General features: G+C 33.1%; 1 protein-coding gene across 2 annotated transcripts in view; it reads left to right on the top strand.

Annotated features, from left to right (window-relative positions):
- Positions 1–12,888, top strand: part of ERBB4 (erb-b2 receptor tyrosine kinase 4) — a 1,139,160-nt gene that overhangs the window by 756,505 nt on the left and 369,767 nt on the right. For both annotated transcript variants that reach the window (XM_059928620.1, XM_059928621.1), the window contains exon 4: positions 5,800–5,934. In XM_059928620.1, coding sequence (XP_059784603.1) covers positions 5,800–5,934 — 135 coding nt within the window. The remainder of the gene's footprint in view (positions 1–5,799; positions 5,935–12,888) is intronic.

Raw genomic sequence — 12,888 nt, 5'->3', positions numbered from 1 at the left:
TCAAAGCTTGATTGATGATGAATGAGCCATTGTCTCCTCAAGCACCCGGTTCTCATTAGCCTTTAGAGTCTCAGCTTATTAATAATGAACCTTGAGGGCTGACCCAGTGGGGTAGCAGCAATTCATTGTGCTCCCAGCTGAAAGGTCTGGGTTTGGGAAAGATACAGGAATCTCTGGCCCAAGTCCATTCCAGAGATGATGTATTAAGTATCACAGGTGGAATATGTGAGCTATATTACTTTTGTATCATTATCTGCCAACAGACTTTCGTGGCTTAAGGTGATGACAGTGAGAAAGATACATTGCTTTATGTCTGAGAAAATCCAGTAACTGCTTCCTGTAGCTTCATCTTGAAAATGGGCTTTTGCCACTTTGGACTTTGACTTCTTGATTGTGACCTTTGGCTTGGATAAGCACTAGAATTCTGATGTATGCATTATTCAGACGTTCCCAATTAGACAAGTGCAATATTTCTAATCTTTATTTACTTTTATTATCATTTTAATTCTAAGGTTGACCTGTAAATGCACCCATGCAAAACAAGACATTTAAATACGCAGTCAGGGATTGAGGTTAGGTATTTCATCCTTGCTTATTAGATATTTCTTATATCATTGTGCTTGTTAGCTTTGTGAGTAGAGGTAAAATGTTTACTATTGTTACTGATCACGTAGACTAAAGTGAAATATGGCTAACTGCATTTAAAATTATAATCTTTGTTTTGTAAAAAGAGAAAGACATTCAGTCTTATTTATGAATTGTGCTTGGGGGTCAAAGCAATTTTGTTGACTCCTTAAACCTAGTAAGAAGGTCATATTAATCTGTATTTTCAGCAGGGATGCTACATCACAATCAGGCTATTTCTTACAAGGCAGGGGCAAAAAACAGCCAAGATTCAGTATTTTATCACATTTTCTTTTGCAAGAATATGTTTGCAAAATGTCAGTGATTCTCTTAATGGTAACTCATCCCCCAAATTCACTATAATAACTAGCATTTGAAAAGAAATGAAAAGCACAAAGTAACTATTTAAATAACACAAACATTTCCGTCTTCATTAGACTCATGCAAATGAGAATTGAGGGAAGAAATGGTTAAATGTACAAACCTTGTGGATTGGAACGCTGAGACACAAGTACTTTACACCTTCTTTAAAATGTCATATTGACACTTTACAGCTTTCTAAAAAGTAATTTAAGGAACAATATGAGGTAGATTTATGGTTCAATATAAAAACATGCATTTAGACTTTTGTATAGCACATGCTAGGTAATTTGTACAGGTTTGGGGGTATTTTATCTGTCTGAGATAGCTCATAATCATCATTATTCACCTGATAAATGATAACTGAATTTGGTACACAAAATAGGTTTAGGGATACCAATGAATATATCTAAGTGTACCTTATAAATATTAAATGTACTGCCTGCAGTAATTTTGCACATTATCAATTATCAGCATTTTATGTAATAAAAGCTATTTCTCTTTCAACTTATAAAAACTCTAACCTCAAAATTATATATGTATTTCATTTTTTTATACTCCAGATATTATATTTTCTTTTATGAAGCAAACATTTATTGTGTATCTGGCTTGTGCCTTGCATGATAGACACTGGGGATACAGTTTTGAACAAAACAGAAATGACCCCTGGCTTAATGAAATGTAGGACCAATAAAAATCAACTGTAGAGTGTTTATGGAAAAAAGATAACTTTCATTCTTACTTTGATTTTGTCAGAATATAATTTAAAATTAGGAACTATAACAGAAGTTAATTGATCAGTGTTGGTGACAAATATCAGGGTACATTTTTTTTCAGTTCAATTTAACAAATATTCATTGACTAAATATTGCTCCAAGTTTGATGCTATAGATACAGCTCTGAAAAATAGCCCTTGCCTTCGTGGAGTTTAGTCTAATTACTTCAGTTACAAATCATGTGCTATATATGTTAAATTTAACACATTGGAGAGTAGTGTGGATTACAGTTTACTTACTCTGAATACAAAAAAAAAAGTCATGCTTTTTTTTTTTCCTTTTTTTACTTGACTTGCATGTATTAATCTAGTAGGAAGTGTTTGAGACACAAACATATTTAAGTGTTTAGTGGAGTTTTTTAAGAAATGAAATTATACTTTTTTTCATAGAAAGTTGTATTTAATATATCTTATTATATTTAATGGTGGCATTTTTAAAGGAGACAGAGTTTTGTGAACTTGCTGGAAATATTTTTATATAATATGATAAGAAAATTCATAACAGATTTTTTTCTACCAATTGTTTCAGTGACCAAGAATCTATTTGTGTCTCTCTTTATTACTGTGATATATTTCCTACAGGGTAAGTGAAATTCAATGTAATGAGATTACCTTGGACTTCTTAGTTATTCAACATGTTTTGAGTCCTTCCACACTTCCAGGCATCTTTGTTTGAATATCAGTGAAGTCTGGGTCTCATTTGCCTTTCTTCCTTAGAAATTGTCTTTCTGTCACAGTCTTAAAATATAATTATTAATCACTTTATTTCATGCTAATGGGATAGAAACTCTTGGTGTAACAAAGGTGGTACCTTCTAATAAATCTTTAATAAAACTGATAGAAACTAATCTGTTAGCAAAGGTAGATTTAAAGTACAGCCAGACACTTTCCTGGTATCATCCTGGCTAAATACCTTACCAAGCTTTTCTCTTTCCAATCTTTGTCCCTTTTTCTAATCTAAACATATAATTTTAAAAAAGCCTTTATAGTCAGTGAAGGCAGACACATTAGCTATCCCTTTTGTCCAGCAAATAATCTGTGTCTTTTAACAACTTTCTTGCAGGTCAATACCTTTCCTTAGAATTTGCTTAGTCCAGCAATAAATCTAACTAAATATTTCCCCACAGAAGCATATTAAATTAATATTTTAACACTGTATAAACTTATAAAATAATGTAAACCATATAAATGAATAAGTGCAATTTTGACATTATTTTCTGACACATGTTTAAGTAATCAAGTTGATCAAAAGAAAATGTAAGATGAAAAGTACATAAAAACGTCTATAAATATCAATAAAATATACACTTTCTGATTGTGAGGTTATGACATTCAACAACAGATTATGGTCCAAACCAAACATAACGGAAAAAAAGACTGTTTTCAGGGAAAATGTACATATACATTATTAAATGCTAAAACTTTATAAATCCTCCCGATCCAGAATTGCTAGCAGATGCTGGGTTTTGAATTCAGAATGATAAAAGTCTCATCCAGATTGATCATGATTGTAGTCTTAATTTAAAATTTTAACATGTAAGATTATGCTTGAATTATTATTGCCTCTTTTCTAAATCATTTTCCAAGTATAAGCCAAGCTCTTGAACAGAGTATTTCTAAGAAACAAATGTCAACATTGGTAACAGATTAATTTTTATCCAAGAACAGGATTTGATGAGATTATTATTCAGTACAATATAATCTGATTCCATTTGAATATTTTTCGATAGGAAGTTGTAGATGGATACTGTGATCCGTCAGTATGAACTATTTGAATTAAAATGTAACTCTTGAAAAATATACTCTTTCTACAATGTTTGAGCTATTACCTTTTCTCTTCACATTTTTTTTTAAGTAGAACTTTTCCAAATGTAGACTGAAAAATAACCTTCATTTCCTGGATAGCAGTCAAAATCTCCTTTCTTTGTCACCTAATGAAGAATTATTCCTAGAGCAGAAGAGCATCATCTAATGTCTCATGAGAAAGCTATTAGTATGAGATCGTCACATTTCTTAGAGACTTAATGCCAAACATTAGTGTAGAAATCCATTTTCACCATCTTTATTACATCTTACATCTCCCCTCTGCTTTGATGAAGGTTGTATTGTTAGGTCATGAAAAGGAAAGAACTGGGTTTTAGAAGTAGAAAGATGATCTAATTTCTTTTTGTTTCTTTTTTTTTTTTTCCCCCTCACTTGAGGAAATGGATCCAATAGTCAGTGAAAGGATTAATGATGGAAAATGGGATTGATTTTAAATGTGGAAACCCTTGAAAAGTCAAAATTAATCTGAAGGATTTTATATATGCAAAGTAGTAAGGCATTTTATATGTGACCACCAATCTTACTTCCACAAATACCTTTTTTTTATGGTATTTTCCGTTCATTCTTTTATGCCCCTTTTTGGTTTAAGGGGACTCTCAAAGGTTTAGCTTGGGATACTGCACAGGAGAGATGATTTTCTTAAGGCCAGCACAAGAGATGGAGTTAGTTGCCTTCCCAATATCATGGGCCTCTTCTTCCTCACTAACACCCCTGCACATTTGGCTTTTGTTTGAATAACAATATGTTCACCTAAATACTTGCTTACTCAGCCTCTCTTGCAGTAGGAATGGCCATGAGATATTGTTCTGGCCATTGTAATGCAGGCATAATCCTTGGGGAAAACATCTCTTTCCAAACAGAAAGTTGAAACTTCACCAGGAGGAAGTCTCCTGCTTGCTCTTCTGTCTTTACCTTGCCTTGAATTCAAACAAACACCTTTAGATGCAGCAGCCATCTTATGCGTTGAATGAATAAAGCCAACATACATCTCAGGTTGTGGGTACTGCAGAACAGCTAAACTGATATCCACACTGCCTCCGATAGGTTTCTTATTATGTGAGAAAAATCATCCCTTATCTATATAAATTACTGTTAATTGGACTTTTGTTATTTGTATCTGGATGCTTTATGGACTGATATATGATTTCTCCTAACTTGTTCTTGTATTGGACAAGAAGAAAAAATGTGGTAGATATTGGGTAGGAAGATACTATGTGTATTTCTCACCAATTTCTTAAAATGATAAGAATAGTATTTTCAGAGGGAATATCTACCTTTTTTTCTGGATAACCTAAAGCTATCTGAATGAGAATCTATGTATATGATCAGCCATTGTTCAGAGAGGACAAGTTAGTTGATTAAGGCTAGAGTTGTGAAATAGAGAATCAAGTAAAACTTGGCTCGGATGCACATAATCCCACAATCTTGCCCTTATTCCAATGAACCAGAGCATTTTTATGATATCTTGCTTTGTGTTGTTCTTAACGAATAATTGGCAATTCTGTTGACTACATTTGAGATGAACAAAGAACACTTTTGTGATCGAAGCATTAATTTTGGCTTCCACTTTGCGCTAATTACTTACCTAACTGATTCCTGTCAATGTCACATTGACTGAAACAATATTTTTAAGGGAAATTTGACAATTTGTAGCAAAAGTCTTAAAAATATTCACAATCTGTCTTAAAAATATTCACAATCTGTGAATGTTATTTATAGAAAAAAATTTAAAGAATCAGAGATAAACAAGTTAAATTACCAATAAGAAGGGATTGGTTAAATAAGTACTGTTTAAGTTATACCCTGACATATTATATGCTCCTTGGAAATAACATAGAATAATATTTAATTACCATTGAATACTCACAATTTAGTATTAACAAAACTAGCAGGTTATGAATATTATATGCAATATTATTCCAATTTCAGAGAAAATAAAAAAAGACTGATAACATCTGTACCAAAAAGTGAAGAGTGTTTCTCTCTGAGTGCTTGAATTATGAGTGGTTGTTTTTCTTTGTATTGTTCAAGGTTTTCAAATTTCTGCAACCTGTATGGCTCAGGAAAAAGATATTTTTAAAGATATCTTGGCTATTAACAAAGTAACTGTAATTTAACACTGAAAATAGCTTAACAGTAAATCATTTTTATTGACTACCTTTTATCATCAAAAAGTTTGACAACAAATCTATGTTTGTTTGTTTGTTTTAATACAGAAATCCTAAATGGTGGAGTCTATGTAGACCAGAACAAGTTTCTTTGTTATACAGACACAATTCATTGGCAAGATATTGTTCGGAATCCATGGCCTTCCAACCTGACTCTGGTGTCAACAAATGGTAGCTCAGGATGTGAGTAGCATTATCCTTTTTAATGTCTCAAAAGATTCTTCTACCTCTTGTTTTCACAAGAATGGCGTATGTTTATCATATCATTAATAGTATTTTGAATTTTTACTGCATCCATTGAAATGTTTAGTTATGTATGACAGGACATTCTTTTTGCTTCTAATTAACTCTCTTTTTAGAACGATACTCCCCCTTTACAAATTCTCATTTTCTTAACCTGATCCCTTTTGATAAATCTAAATTATGTTACCATATTTCTAATGTCTAAGCATGTGGCCCATTGTCCATAAACTTAAGGCTGGTGTGTAACTGCTACTTCAACTCTTTGTGACTCATACACCACTGAGAAAAAGGTAGTAGAACAAAAATGTACTTTCCTAGTCACTGAAATTTTTAGATAAGAAATAAAAACCAGTGAAAATTTTAGAATTCCTAAGCCTTCATTTACCCCTAAAACCTTCATGGTAATACCTTATGACAATTCTAAACACTATAAATAGAATGGAGAAATATATATTTCATACAGAAGAAATATATATTACATTCTGGTTTTAGTCATTAGCCTAATAAACTATCCAATTTCCCATTCTTAAAGTGTATAGTATTTCTACAACAGAGGATTTATTAGATTCAAAGTGTTTAATATGATTAAATGATAAGCAAGTAATATTTGAGCTCTCGTTAAAGCCTTTGGAAATTATTCTGCTGGGAATCTGTTTCACTTTCATAAAGCAGGCTATGTTGTCCCCACATTTATTATTACTGACATATGTATGAGAACAGAATCTTTATCAAGAATTACCCTGGGTTTTATATTTCTCATCTATTATTATATGTTTCCCATCTGAAATCATAACTATCTTCACACAGTTCAATGATTATTTGCAATAGTACTGATTGTGTTATAGCACTTTTGTAGAAAATCAAATTCCAAGGGACAATTATTAAACTTCTTGATGGTCCTAATAACAGAGAAATGTGAATATACTTGACCAAACTGACAGCTGTGTTTCTAATAAGTGGCTAAAACTTTCTTTAAAAAGTAAAGTAACATAATTTGCTTGTCACCTTTAAGCAGAAATTTGTATGAGATATCATCTTTGTTCAACAGTGTTCAAGTTGCATACCTTGTAAAATCACATGTGAATGAAAAATTGTATCTGTCCACACTAACAAAGCAAATGACGTGCTTCAGAAATGGCTTCCATTTTTCAGTCTGCCCATACCGTAGTACATTTTATATGAAGGGGGAAAATCATAATGTTTGGATAAGAGGAAAGGCCTACTGACTTTCAGATTATTAGTTATTAGCCTATAATGCATGAATGAGATCAGGCAAGAATAAAGCCCAAGACAGAAGCCAAAGGGAATGTGTCCACCAACCTTACAGGATGTGGAGCAGGAAAGGTGTGAGGGATTTACTGCACTTTCACAGATGGTATCTCTTTGTGTTATTCTTCTGAGGGAAAATTTGGATGTTTGTGGCTATAATTAGGCACCAGTAGCTGTATTTTTTTTGCGTGCAAATAATTGCAGGTACAAAAACTATAAATGCAGAGTAGAATCATAACAAATGATTCTTTACAGATTAACCACCAATTGCTTGTTGAAGTTTTATTCTTTACATATGAGTTCTATTTGCTGACACATTATATACAGTGCATGATACCATATCTGATAATAATAAATTGGCTGGCCTTGAATGTTGGTTTTCCATGGCTTTATCCTGAGTCAGTTTCTTCATTTACCTTCTCCCCATGGGTGATTACTGGCAGTTCCCATGGTTTAAATTCAGCTTCCCCACTAAGTTCCAGAACTACCCACCACCAACCAATCAAATCACCCAAGTTAAGACGTTGGTAGGCATCACTGAGTTCACCTTATCTTTGGTTCTTGACATTTATTTAATTGCTAAGTCATGCTGAATTTGCCTATTTCTTCATTGTACGTATTTTTTAATACCATTGCTCTAGTACAAGACTTCATCTGTTGCCTGAAGTCTTGGAACAATCTCTGAATTCTTAATATTTTTTGAGGCCATGACCCTTGTAGCAGTCTGGTGAACCCATAGCCCCCTTCTCATAATATTTAAAATAAATAAATAGGCTCAAAATAAATATTTTATATCATAAATTAATATGTATAAAATCAATAAATTTATAAAATAAATTATAAAGGATTACAACAAAATAAATTATATTGAAATACACCTATCAGCATACTTTATGTGATATAGTAGTATACTTCTTTATTATTATATTACATAAAGTATTCTAACAGTGGGATTAATATGTAATACAGTTTGAAATAGTAATTGGCATAAATATTATTTTAAAAAGGGAAATCACTTTAACAAATGGTGTTGGGAAAACTGGATAGCCACAGACACAAAAATGAAGTTAGATTTTTATCTTATGCTATATATAAAATTAACTCAACATGGTTTAAAGACCTAAATGTAAGACCCAAAACTAATGTAACATTTCCGCCATCAAGTTCAAGAAGCTCATAAATTCTATCCACAGCCCCTCTAGGGGCCCAAGAACCCTTGGTTAAGAGCCCCTGTGTTTAACTACTCTCCTTGCCTTCAGTCCTGACAACTCCACCTGACAAAATGCCAGCAAGAGCTGTATTTAATGGAAATCTAACCATGACCCTGTCTAAAAACACTGTCACTGCAACTGACTAATGTAGGGTCAAATCTAAACAAAACCAATGACTTGGAGTTTTCAGCAGATCCCTACTTATTTTCCCCCTCTATAAAATGAGTTCTTAAAATTTCTTTGTCTGTACTGCCCTTCCTTTTTTGTTTGCTGGGCAAATTTTATTCATACTTTAAGATACTCATCAGTTGTTATCTCTTCTAAGAAGTGTTCTCTTCTATAAGCGAGATTAGGTAATTTTCCTGTGTCACCCTATAATAACCAGTGCTGAACCCTGGCATTGTCTCACTCTAAAATGAAAAGTCCTTGTGGACAAGGTCCAATTCATCATCCTGTCCTCTGTTCTAGCACATGATAGATGGATAACAGATATATACTGAATAAATAGATAAATAAATGAAATAGATCAGGTCATAAAGAGGAAAATCAGATGAATTCAAGTTATATTTTATTCCATCCATCACTTATATTTAAGAGAATGGATGTGAAGAATAAATTATAATCCACAGACAGGTATTTTATCCATTTCAAGTCTATTTCAGGTAAAGATGGCAATACACGTATATATGCTTAATTTAATTTATACTTATATAATTATGTTACACTATTTCTATTAATTATATTTATGTTCTATTTATATTTTATTATATTTATAATAATTATAAGATAAAATACGTGTCTACTTATCCTTTAGTGTTTGGAGACACTGATTTGTTTAATAATTGTAAATATGTTCAAATCACACAATTTTGACAAAGAATTTAAGGATTATTGATTCTTAAGTGATATTTTGCAAAGTATTTCTTAACGTATGCTTTTGGGTTTTGGTACAATACTAATTCTTTTTTTTTTTTTTAACATCTTTATTGGAGTATAATTGCTTTACAATGGTGTGTTAGTTTCTGCTGTATAACAAAGTGAATCAGCTATATGTATTCATATATCCCCATATCTCCACCCCACCCCTCTAGGTGGTCACAGAGCACTGACCTGATCTCCCTGAATCTAAAAAGAAAAAAAAAAAAAAAAAAGGTTCTGATGAACCTAGGGGTGGGACAGGAATAAGGACACAGATGTACAGAATGGACTGAGTACTGATTCTTAAAGCAGAAATGTGCAATGTTTTCAAGAGCAACCTGGCTTTTTATTGACATACCTTTGGGCTATAATAGAAACAATGAGGAAAAGGTTTGAAGTGTGTGGAAAAACAATTTTTAAATGATACTACTTCTTTCAAAATATGTTATTTTGGAATAATTTTAACCAAATTGTATTTTTCAAAATATTTGAGATACTTCAGTCTAAACTTTAGCAGGATAAAGGAGAGACGAGTGTCTTTTTCTTGTACAGATCCCTAGCAAGACTTCTCTAACGTGCTAACATCCTTGAAAAGCTACGTCAATAGGGCCTATTCAACAAGCTGCCCTTCAGAGTGAAAAAAAAATCATATAGTGAGTTATGTTTCACTTACTTGGAGCTCTATAATAACACTCATCAACATGAGGATATCAAAATGATGGAAATTACTTGCCCTCTAATAATTAAGCAAATGGGAGTATATCAGAACCTGAACATGGAAAAACAGACAATGATATTTTCCAAGAAGAAGATGTATATAGTTAAGAGAATGGATTTAGGAGTCGAACAGGCTTGTTTGAAATCTAACATTGCCTCTTACTAGTTATGTGACCTTGGGCAAGTCACTTATGCTCTCAGCACCTCCATTTCCACAACTATAAAAGGGGAGAGTCAAGAGCTGAGCTGAGCCGCTAGATTTCATGGTGGTCAGTTAAGACAAAGAACCAATAAGAAGGTAACACTCAAGCTTTTAATCACTTAAGGCAGTAGTATAAGCAAGAAGCTGCAGTGGAAAAAGCACCAAGTCCTCCCCCGTGCCATTTTTCACCATGGAACAGCTCCAGGAGAGAGTCACATGGATCAGACTGATCAACACAAACACAGGAAATTGTCTCACTGCTGAGGGAGCCCCCAAGCAAAGGCTCCTGCCTGAAGTTTTATGGATCTGCAGGCCAGAAGGCAGGTGGGAGGGAGAGGGGAAAGGGCTGAGAGTGGGAAAGTACTGAGTAATGAGCCAGAGTGGAGAAAAAGTATCTTCAGGGCTCCCCCCACCCCTCTAAGGACATTTCAGCAAAGGCACCCAAGGCAGGCACTTGTTAAAGAGGCCTCCTAATGGAAGCACCTGGGCTAGGAATGTCAACATGCTTGAAAGCATGGCTTGTCAGGGAGCCCTGAGTCCTCCTTGACTGCAACTCCCTTCAGAGACCTCAGCACATTGACTGTGCACCACCTCGGCTGTAAGGAGGGCTGCTTTCCTCTGTGAGGGCTGCCAGGTAAAGCCTTCGTAGCTACCTATGGTCAGGCTTGAAAGATCACACATAGATTCTTGGCTAAGAGCTTATATTATCAACTTCCTAGGGTTATTATGGATTATTATGAGGAAGAAATGAGTTAATATGAGTAAAAATTTGAGTGATTTCTTATGGTAAAGGAATAAAGTGTCTTCTGATTATGATTTGTTTTTTTCATATGACTTGACCATATGTGGACAGAATTATTTTTATATGTGACAGTTACATTTTCATTATATATTAATTAGTTGACATTCTATTATGTTTCTGTTTCATGTGTGTTTTAGCATCCGGAAGATAATATTTCATAGCTTGATCTCACTGAGACACTGAAAGCTACACTCAGATGCTGCAGATCCTAGTCTTTTTTTTTTTTTTAGCTTACACCAGATGCACCTCTCATTCTCAATTGCTTTCTAAAACCAAATACCAGCTAATGACACAGTGGGAGTGTGGGGGAATCGGAAGATTCATAAAAGAGCATTAAGTTCACAAACATAATTTGAAGACTAATCATTTGTTTAAACCAGATGTTCCGCCTGCATTAAAACCGTTAGTAAAACTTAAAACTATATTTTTCTTTTAATGACTCTTACATATCTTAATAATTGTCCGCTCCTAAATAATACTGCATGTTGTGTCCCAGCTAGATAATTTTGTTGAACTAGAAAATAATCTAGATGTCAAAATACAGTTAAACCTGATTTTCTTAGTTTATCACCTGTTGTTACTCCTTCAGTGTTAAAATAGTTACATAAGATACATGCACTCTTCAAAGTTTAGAATTTTGTAGTAGAGTAAAAAACAAAATTTGCCCACAGTGCTTTTCAATACAGCTTCAGTTTCTGTGTATTATATATGCACATATCCACTTTCACATTAATGCATATATAGAATCAAATTATGCATATTGTTTTTAAAAGTTTTAAGATGAAAGTTTTAATTAGGGAAATAGAAAAATGTGAAAAAGCATTAGAAAACCTAAATGAATCTGCATGAACCCAAAAGATAGTTCTTTGAAAAGATGTATAAAATAAATTCTTTATGAGTCTCATCTGACAAAACAAAAGAACTAAAAATCACTTATTGAATTCAGATGCAAGTTTTCTAAACAAAATATTAGCAAACAGAACAGAATCTAGGAATATATATTTTAAAAAATAAGAGCAAGTGGCAGTTCTGCCATATTTTTTATCTGTTGGTGAGAGAGTAGGGACTTGAATCTTACCCTTATCTGAGAGGGCCTTTATCATTATATTTATAAGAAGAGGTTTTCCAGGTTGACTGAAATTCACTCCAGGATAAACTGTTATGTAAGAATGTTACAAGATACAAGCACAATATATCTGCTAGCTTGGTTTTCTTGTTCTTTAGTTTCCTGGATAAGAGTGCGTTGTTTCACTTTTTGAATAAATTTTTTATGACAAATCTTTATTTTCATCAAATGCAATAGTTTTCTTTCAATTAACTTTTTCATCAAATAGTATATGTATATAAAATTAAAGAAGTATGATCTTTGGTTTCTAGAAAGTGAAAGAATATTCCTCAGGGGTACTTTACCTCAACCCCAGGTGGCAGAACGGAAGAATTCTCCCACAATAGACCTTTCCTAGCTCAGCTCAGTTCTCATATTTATCATGCATTTCATGGGGTATTTTATTTTATTGCAAATCATATATATATGCATTTGCATATAATATATACTTATAAAGTAAACATATTGTATAAATGTGTGTACACACACACATACACTTACATATACACACATTGGCCTCAATTGTTTATGATTATAAATTAGTTTTCAGTTTCCTTTTACATATAAACCACCTAAAATCTGGAATAAGTTCCATAGTCTCTCCACTCTGGCTGTGTTCTCTTACTGCCAACCCCAGCTTCTGCCACAAATGACTACAGTAAACCTCACA

This window comes from Balaenoptera ricei, chromosome 7 (genome assembly GCF_028023285.1).
Source record: "Balaenoptera ricei isolate mBalRic1 chromosome 7, mBalRic1.hap2, whole genome shotgun sequence".
Classification (NCBI taxonomy): domain Eukaryota; kingdom Metazoa; phylum Chordata; class Mammalia; order Artiodactyla; family Balaenopteridae; genus Balaenoptera; species Balaenoptera ricei.
Note: the sequence above shows the minus strand (reverse complement) of the source record. Positions and strands in the feature narration are given on the sequence as shown.